Below are 10,000 nucleotides of genomic sequence, written 5' to 3' on the forward strand. Positions count from 1 at the left end.
CTGCACATAGTGACACACACACACACAGCAACAACCGTTTCCCATTGCAATCACTCAGTCTAGATGTGGTCCTTTTGTGACTCTGATGTGGTCAGGCTCTGTCCCTCAGAGCAGCATGTTTTAAAGTGACTAGACTCCAACTGTGCTGCATGGCAATTTCCAATTAAAGTTCAAGGCTCAACGTGTTTGACACTAGTGTGTGTGTGACGCTAGTGTGTGTGTGTGTGTGTGTGTGTGTGTGTGTGACGCTGGCGCTCCAGCTGTTCTGCTGCTGGACCATAGCAAGCAATAGGACATCTGCCTAAGTCTGTTTGCAATAACGTCACAGACTACATGTGGGGTCGGCACCATGAGTCAGCACATATGGACAGTCTGGCTCCACACACACACACACACACACAGTTCTGGCTGAGTGCTGATCTTGGAGGGTCTCCTTCTCCATCATTAACTGTCAGTGCTGTCCACTCATTCCATCTCTCACTCTCATTGAGAACTCCTCTTCTCTCAATCTCCCTCTGACACTTGGCTCTCCATCAGTCTCCATTCTTCTCCCTCTCTCTCCATCTCTCTCACGCCCTCCCTCTCTCTCTCCATCCATCCCCCTCTCTCCATCCCTCTCTCTCCATCCCTCTCTCTCCATCCCTCTCTCTCTGATTGTGACAGTACAATGGGTGTGCCATGCAGTCTTGACAGGATTAGGGGTTTTGGGGCTATCTGTGGTGCGACTACCTGAGACAAACGTCCCATGATTTGCGTCTCCATAGCCAAGAGAGACTGCAGCCGATCATCAACAGCTGTCTGTCTGTCTGTCTGTCTGTCTGTGTGTGTGTGTGTCCGTGTACCCATAAGTATTCATATTGTCTTTATTATGTGAATGATGTGATTTGCTAAATCATTAGCGTGCTACACCCTCCACAACCGCCATCCTTGCATCCCTCTCTTCGGTCCACCCTTTGTTCCGTCCGCAGCTGCCCTCCATCTAGTCACAGGTGTTTTTCACCAATTCCCATCCATTTCTACCCAGTCCTAGCCTGGGTGTTCCCATGCTGCCTTGCGCGCGATTTGATTCACTGGAGACCATGGAGCAAATTTTCGCCTGAGATAGGGAACCAATCACAGAACAGGGGGGAAAGCAAGACGATGATGAGCTATGCACAGACGCATTTGATAGACATCCGTGGCACCCAATAAACGGATCTGGGCATTTTTTTTCAAATACGAGAAAAATGAACGTTTGGTTCCCAGACCACGTCTCATTGAGAAGTGGTGGCGCTAGCCAGGCTAACCCAGTCCACTGAACAAGCGGTCAACATTTTTTACAAACACTCTTTGCATGCTTTTCACACTCTTCTGTCCGACAGGGGGCCTTTTGAGATTCGGCTCTGGCGGAGCGCACGTGTGTGTGTGTGCACCAGCTACTGGACACAGTGGTGGGCACTGGGTGTGTGTGTGAGGGTGGACAGGGTCTGGGTGGCGACAGCTGTACCAGTGGAGAGAGCATGTGACTAGGCATGAGACTGAGAGATGACTGGCACTGCAATGGGGTGCCAAGCGCCACGGCCACCCTCCCTCACACACGCGCACACACACACACACACAGACAGGCGCAGACAGGCGCGCACACACACACGCACACACACAATCACAGACAAACAGACAGACAGGCACACACACAGAGGAATACACAAACACAGACAGACAGACAGACAGACAGACAGGCACATACACACGCACACACACAATCAGACAGACACAAACACAGACACACACAGGAACACATACACAAAACTTATGGCTTTGAATAATAAACAAGCAAGGAATATGTAACATAAAAGTCTGTCTGTCTGTCTGTCTGTCTGTCTGTCTGTCTGTCTGTCTGTCTGTCTGGGGAGGTGGCAGGTGGTGCAGGTGTACCTGGAACACACAACACAGTATACAGAGCACATTAATTGAAAGGTCTTTTTCTATGAAAACCATTATTTCAAAAATCTCTTACACAGCACAGAACTGTCATATGTGTGAAAAAGAGAGAGAAAGAGAAAGAGAGAGAGCGAGAGAAAAAAAAAGAAAGAGAGAGAGCGAGAGACACACACACACACACACACACACACACACCCCCCATCACTCATATTTCCAAATTTCAGTCAAATGGAGGTGATTTGCATATTCATTAGGATTAAGCGAGCTGCAGGCGCTGAGTGTGCAAGTCCGTTTGTCCTCCAGGGGCTCCGAGACAATGGCACAGATTAGCCCAATCGCCACGGAGACGGAGAGAAAACACCATATCAGCCGTGACTAGAATCATCTCAACTCAGAATCTTTTACTGGAAGTGTGTCCGTGTGTCTGACTGTGTGTGAGTAACCAAGAGAAAGGAGGAGAGAGAAAGACTGTGTGTGTGTGTGTGTGTGTGGGGGGGGGGGTGTGTGTGTTGCTGTTGCTTTATTTAACTCCTGATAAAGAAGAAGTTGTTCCAGAGTTTCTGGAAAGCCTGAACAAGGTCAGACACTGAAACTCTTTGGGCCAATCACAACTCAGAAACAGAGAAGAGGAGAGAAGATAGGCGTAGAACACCGGATACACACACACACACACACACACACACACACAGGCTTAAAGACTTCTGGTCCTGTAGCCTGTAGGATGTGTGTTTGCATATCTGTTTGCATTTGTGTACAGTTGAGCTCATAAGTTTATGAACCCATGCTTAAGTTGACTGAAAAGAGCAATAAAAAAAAAAAAAAAAAAAAAAAAAAAAAAAAAACACCTTTTGGAAATTGATCTTAATGCCTTAAGCTAAAAAATAAATGTTCTTCCTTAAAATACAGCGCCCGTACCATGTCTGAGCCAATGCAAATCAAACCAGCTATTAGGCTAACTGAAATAAAACCATGCCAATCTCTAGGTATGGTGAAGGGTAAGTGATGATGTGGGGCTATTTTGATGTCATAGCAACATTCAAACGCTAAAAACAGCCTACATAGAACATTAAAAAAATAAATAACAAATAAGTCATACTATTATATTATAATACGTCATAATAAAATGTGTAGTGAGCAGAATTTAAGCATGGCTGCATGTGACATTTCAAAATGACATAAGCCTGACAGCTGTTTTGAGTCAAGGCTATATGTTTAGCCTATTGAATAACTTGATGATCGAGAAGACAAACCATTTGTGGAATGATGCATCATTATGAAATTTGCAACAATGTGACTCAAAAACAATGTCTGGTAGCTTATAAATGACATCTCCCTCTGTCTGCCACTCGTTGTCTGTAGCTGGTTATGTTTTGCATGTGTGGCATTCTGAAACATCCTTAAATTCTGGACCATTATCGCTCTTTTCAATTTGGGACCTTGCAGTCGGAATTGTTGATTGTTTACAAGTCTGTCCAAAGTAGCCTGGGCTATTCGAAGTGTCAGTTTATTGCACATAATTTTTGATGTGGTTTTTGCATAGCACTGCATAGCCTACCCGTGTCTGTTGGCGTGTTGTTGCAAAATCCGAGGAATCATTTTATGCAAGAGGCATATACAGAGGCATTCTTTATTGTTGACATGATAATCATCCAAACCTTTTGCATCTTGACTACCCCTGCCGTGCATGATTCAGGGCTGCCAAAGCTCCGCTTCTATCCGCTCTGTCCCTGGTCCTGCGCTGTGTTGTGTGTGTGTGTGTGTGTGTGTGTGTGTGTGGGGGTGGAGTGGCCAGTGACTAGAGCGGCAAAAGCCAGTGTGCGTGCTTCTTATACCGATATATTTAACAATATATGTCTTATTCTAACAACGTCAAACTTAGCACTGCACTTAGCCCGTAGCAAGTCACCTGCCATGTTTGAAATCAATCGGACAAATGGTTCGACAGATATGCGAATAACACAAACACACACACAGACAGACAGACGTTCCTGTAATTTATAGATATATGCGTGTGTGCATTTCATTCATCCACTGGAAAAACGAATAAACAGCAGTAGCAGGGTCAGGCAGGGGCGTTGCAAAACCATAATAATAAGCACAGCACAAGCACGCGCACACACACACACACACACACACACACACACACGCACACATCACCAATGCTGGAAAAAAATAATCAAAATGCAAAGCAGCCATTCCTTTTAATCTGGCAGTTTTTATGGAAATACATGAATGTTTCAGGGCACAGAGGAATAGGCGCGTGTGTGTGTGTATGTGTGTGTGTGTGTGTGTACACGATGGAGGGCTGTCCCAAACCCGAGCCCAATTTACATGGGAGCTGTGTGTGTGTGTTAGTTTTGATCTGTGGAGTAATCAAATTACTCTGTTGAGAATCAGCGAGAGGAATCAAATCTACCAATAGCAGCTATACAGCAACCTCAGAGGAATGAGAGAGAGAGAGAGAGAGACAGAGAAAAAGGGATAGAGAGACAAAGAGAGGGAGGAGAGGAGAGGGGGAGGAGAGGCAGAGGCAGAGGAGAGATAGAGTTAAGAGAGGAGAGGGAGGAGAGGAGCGGGGGAGGAGAGGAGAGGGGGAGGAGAGGCAGAGGAGAAAATAGGGCTAAATCAAACAAGTGAGCAAAACAAAACATACAATTTTCTTTACGTTCTACTTTCATATTTTCTCTATGGAAACAAGGCTCTACACAGAAGCAGTCTCAGACAGCAGCAGGGCCATCCTGAGTGTGTCTGTGTGTGTCTGTGTGTGTGCGCGTTGCCATGTCTCTTCTTGTCCCTACACTTCTGCAGTATGGGATTACTTCTGTCAGTTCGCTTTTACAATCAGCTGAGTACACACACCATTACAGACCCCCACAAACCCGGCACTCAGCCCAATCACACAGTGGCTTATTAAACAGCATCAACACAAAACGCACCATTACGCACGCCCATTCAGCCCAGCATGGCTCTAGCACTAGACATGCCTACAACAGAACGCATTAGGTCAAATGTAGGCACGGAGTGTGTGTGTGTGTGTGTGTGTGTGTGTGTGTGTGTGTGTGTGTGTGTGTGTGTGTGTGTTCCTACAACAAAATGCATTAGGTCAAATTTAGGCACGGAGTGTGTGTGTGTGTTCCTACAACAAAACGCATTAGGTCAAATTTAGGCACGGAGCACATCACGTCCGTATGCATCGTTACACAACCAATGTACAGAAAACACGTCACAAAATATATATGTCAAGGCAGCGCACCTCACAAAATATGTCTCCATAAACACATCATTATATGCTGCCTACACAACGCGTATCGCAAGAGACGTCCCACACACACAACGCACATGTGAAGACATGCTTACACAGACAGACCATCATTATTCCATACGTGTAGGCCAAAGGGCTGCTGTGAGGTCATGAAGACGAGTACGCTAACGGCTTCTGGCCGAGCATGATGGGAAACCGTCCCGGGATCAGAGGAGAGGGCCACGATTGGCTTGGACTGCACCAAGGTAATTAGGGAGATAACTACAGAATGACAAGACAACCTGATCTCATCAGTCTATATCCGTACACACACACACTCAGAGAGAGACACACACAACTGCACACTCACTCACACACACAGGGAGAGAGGGTCCAGAGAGAGAGAGAGAACCCACACAGAGAAACAAACACATACCCACACACACAAATGTAAACATACAAGCTACACGACGATCTCAGAGAGGCCGGGTAAGGTTTGTTTGTTTGTTTGTTTGACTTGTTGTTTACTCAGAGCAGAGCTGTCAATTTGCCTTCATGTGCGCCTGTGTCTCATTTCTGTGCTACACCCCTTCACTACCTCATCAATACTTCATCCCCTTTCAGACGGTCAAGCACTGTCCTCTACACGACCTGCATTAGTATGTCAAGTCCAGTAAAGGAGTCTGTTGAGCAAAAGACCAGCGGTCCACTCATGTTGCATGAATGTTGGGGAATTACAATATAGTAACAATTTCTCAAACTACTACTTAGAGGCTGCTGAACAGCACTGCTAAGAAAATTCCATGACAGCTGTGAAATGATGTTGACGTGTGTGTGTGTGAATGTGTGGGAGGGGGGGTGCCTGTTACGTTGATGTTGACGTGTGTGTGTGTTACATCTGAAACCTTATCATCTAAACTTCAGCATCATTGAAGATGTTTTGTTCCGTTCTGATGAGCACTTAGAACATCTGTGCACACCACACTCAGGAGACGTCTCATCACAAGGCTGGGCCTCTTACTTGATAGAGTTCCTGAAGTGGTCCTCGGCAGGGTTCTTTACAGTGCAGCTGTTCAACAGCCACAGGTCGGCCTCCGCAGGGTCATCTGGGAGAGAGAGAGAGAGAGAGAGAGAGAGAGAGAGAGAGAGAGCAAAGAGAAATAAAAAGAGTGGAAAGATGGAAAGAAGGCAAGGAAAGCCATGTTTATAATCATATAAATCATTTCTATTATTCATTGATGTTTGTTATTTTGTGGTGTGGTCTGGTCTGGTATGTGTGTGTGTGCGTGTGTGTGTGTGTGTGTGTGCGAGGGTGCGTCCAAACAGACTGCTTCAGCATGATGCAACAGTACACCAGACACCAGGCCTCTGAGGAAAAGCCACAGCTCCATACAGAATTGTCACACTGAGTAACACACACACACACACACACACAGAGGAACATAAGTGTACTGCAGGCTCCTGCTCTGTCTACGGCACTGAACCAGATATTTCACATCCTATCAATAACACAGCCTCAGTCAAGCATTCACAAGCCAACACACACACATGATCACACACATATACATAATCATATGTACAGCACACATTCATTGAGTATACGCAGAGACAAGGCTGACTACATTTGTGTATGGTAGGGCTGGGCTATATGGGAGAGCATGGGTGTGTGTGTGTGACTAACACACACAGAGTGTGAGAAAAGCTGCTAAAAAACTTACTGGAAAAGCTGAGGAGCCAAGGAAACAGAAACATCACTGACAGGAAGGCACCCTGAGTCAAAGTGTTTACGGGGTGTGTGTGTGTGTGAGAGAGGGCAATGTGTGAGAGCAAGGGAAGCATGATGCACAAGCACCAGCACATGCAAGCTATAGTTACACTTACACACACATACACAGGACGGAAGTGAGCAGTGAATCAGCCCCATTATTAAAGTGTCCACAACATCCAGCAGTGGCTCATGAACCCCTCCTTAACTTGACCAGAGGTAACCAGCAGTCGCACTGCTAGTGTCGTAAACTTGCTGGACTGCGCCACACCATGCCAGTGCATTCTGGGAAAGAGAACACTCAGATCCTGTGAGTCAACAGCCGAGCAAAAGACCCAGCACAACAGGAACACACACAAACACTATCTCTCTCTCTCTCTCTCTCTCTCACACACACACACACACACACACACACTCTCTCTTTCCTGTCCCAGCGAAGATGAAGGTCAGCACAGTAAACTTTGGCAGCTTTAGGGAACAAGCAGTTCCTGCTGAGGAGGATCTTCCCTGGGAACATTAGTCAGATAACCCCAGCCCTGAACGCTACCAGGAGGAACATCAGCCCCTCAAAACATCCACCCATCTCTGAGCAAGGGGAATTTGCCAAAAATTCACCGAATTTGCACAACATCAGCCAGACATCACCAAATGTGCACAACAACAGCACAAGGTCGGTTTTCTGATCACCCAGACAGCCACTAAATTCCACCCCACACACACACACCTCCACATTTGCAACCCAAAGTGCAAATTCAAAACAGCGCCCAAACCAAGAACACAGGCAATGTTATGGCAAAGCCAAAATCCCCCATTTCTGAGAACCACTGGAGGGAATCCAAGGGGTGGTGGAAAGTGTCCACTGAGGACGTTACTCAACCCTGCAAGCCTGATGTGAAATTGCAGACTGGCCAGTGGGAGTGGGTCGCGCCGGAATACACACGTTTCCTCCGGCATACGCGGGGGGTAGGCAGCAGGCGTGTCTGCCAATGTGGCATCAGCTGTGTCCTCTGGCTGTAACACACAACTTGGCTGGTTTTCTTTCTCTTTTTCACACACACAGGACTGAGGAGTTGTGCTGGACTGTATGGACCGAGTGTTTCTAGAATATTCCTTCCAAAACTCTTTGGATAGGAGATGGGACTCTACGGTTAGACCCAAGGGGAAAAGGGTATGAGCCCGAGTCCCATAACATGATCCCCATTCCCCAACCACACTCATATATTATTTCTTTCTTTCTCTCTCTCTCTCTCTCTCTCTCTCTCTCTCTCTCTCTCTCTCTCTCTCTCTCTCTCGACCTGGGTTCTCTGGTCTTACTGGACATCTCAATTTTCCCCTCAGTTAAACCCATCTGCAGGACACACACCAGAGTGTGTGTGTGTGTGTGTGTGTGTGTGTGTGTGTGTGTGTGTGTGTGTGTGTGTGTGTGCGCAACTGCCTTGATGGACCCAAGCACAAAAGACAGTGCTCTGCTCCAATGATGTGTGTCGAGGGCTTTTGGAAGGTGTGTATGTGACAGTTCAGCAGTTCAAGTGAGATATGACTATTCCAGTTAGCTATGCCCCTAAGGAGGGTAGACATGATGAGACGACACACACACACAGTACCTCCTATATGAACTAGAGCAAAGAGTATGTCCCACTATACTTAGATACACACACACACACACACACAATCTGTGGCATTCTTCCCTGTCATTCTCATTCTCCCCTACATCCTCTGTATCCCTCTTTCTGTATCATCCCCAGCTCCTCTCTCTCTACTCTCTCTCTCTCTCATCCTCTGTGCCTCCATCCAGCAGGTTCAGCAGCAGTAGTGGAGTCATTGCGCTCCTACCCTCCCTCTTCACCGGCCTGACCCCCCCCCCCCTCTCTCCACCACTCCACCCCCCTCTCTCTCACATCTCACATCCCTCTCTCCTTCTCCATCCACAGGCTTGGGCCAGGTGCACAGTTCATCAACATTAGCGGTAGTCTACTATATCAGCCACTTCTAGCCTGTCTGCCCTCATCTCTTCACTTAAACCACACACACACACACACACACACACACACACACACACACACACACACACACACACACAAACCCAAAGACCCCAGAGCAGGAGCGTCTGCTCGGAGTCTGGCACGCTACCCACTCCTCCAGCCAGCCAGTCCAGACAGTGGGGCATAAACAAGAGTTACATAAAGCCCCCCCATCCCATCCAGACCCAGCCAGAGTCTCTCAGTTGCACAAACACACACACACACACACAGACAGACACACACACACACACAAACACACAGACAGACAGACACACACACACACACACACACACACAGGGGTGGTGTGCAAACCAAAGAAGGTCAGTGGTGAGCCAGGCGGGGGACGATGTGTCCTGACAGAGAGACCAAAATTGGGGTCAAACTTTCCGTTTGTGGGACGAGAGCAGCATCAGCAGCAGGTCTGTGAGTGCAGAGCAGAGCGCTCCTCTTCCCACCGAGACACCCAAACAACAACAGCAGAGGCTGAGACTGTGGGACAGGACACACTCACAAATACACACACACACACACACACAAATATACACACACACAAAAATATACATACATCAGTATGAAGTACTGATGACAACAACATGTCTATAACAAAACAAGCCAGCATGTTATAGTGTGTGTGTGTGTGTAAGGCATGTTTAATGGGCCTCAAAAGGGCTCAGTGTTTACGTACCAGACGTGTGTGTGTGTGTAAGGTACGTTTAATGGGCCTCAAAAGGTTTCAGTGTACCAGATGCGCGTGGGTGTGTGCGTGCGTGTGTGAGTACATGACCACAATGCTTTGTGTGCCAGGACTGTGTGTGTGTGTGTTTGTGTGTCTAGTGAAAGGCCTGTGTACCGTTGTCTGAAAACAAAGAGTGGTATGTTTGTGTATGTCCGACAGCTTCAGTGATGCATAATAATTTGTGTGTTTCTTTTGTGTGAATATGCACATATACTGCAACAAGTCTAGTAGATACAGTATGTGTGCGTTTGTGTGTGTGTGTATGTATGTGCGTCTGCCTACTAACTGCCTGGAGCATGCATCTGCTGTCAGTAGCC

General features: G+C 47.1%; 1 protein-coding gene across 2 annotated transcripts in view; it reads right to left on the reverse strand.

Annotated features, from left to right (window-relative positions):
* The window catches only part of cdkal1 (CDK5 regulatory subunit associated protein 1-like 1), a 264,617-nt gene that overhangs the window by 213,608 nt on the left and 41,009 nt on the right, over positions 1 to 10,000 (reverse strand). For both annotated transcript variants that reach the window (XM_048261662.1, XM_048261663.1), the window contains exon 4: positions 6,183 to 6,267. In XM_048261662.1, the coding sequence (XP_048117619.1) occupies positions 6,183 to 6,267 (85 nt within the window). The remainder of the gene's footprint in view (positions 1 to 6,182; positions 6,268 to 10,000) is intronic.

The sequence above is a fragment of the Alosa alosa genome, chromosome 13, assembly GCF_017589495.1.
Source record: "Alosa alosa isolate M-15738 ecotype Scorff River chromosome 13, AALO_Geno_1.1, whole genome shotgun sequence".
NCBI lineage: Eukaryota > Metazoa > Chordata > Actinopteri > Clupeiformes > Clupeidae > Alosa > Alosa alosa.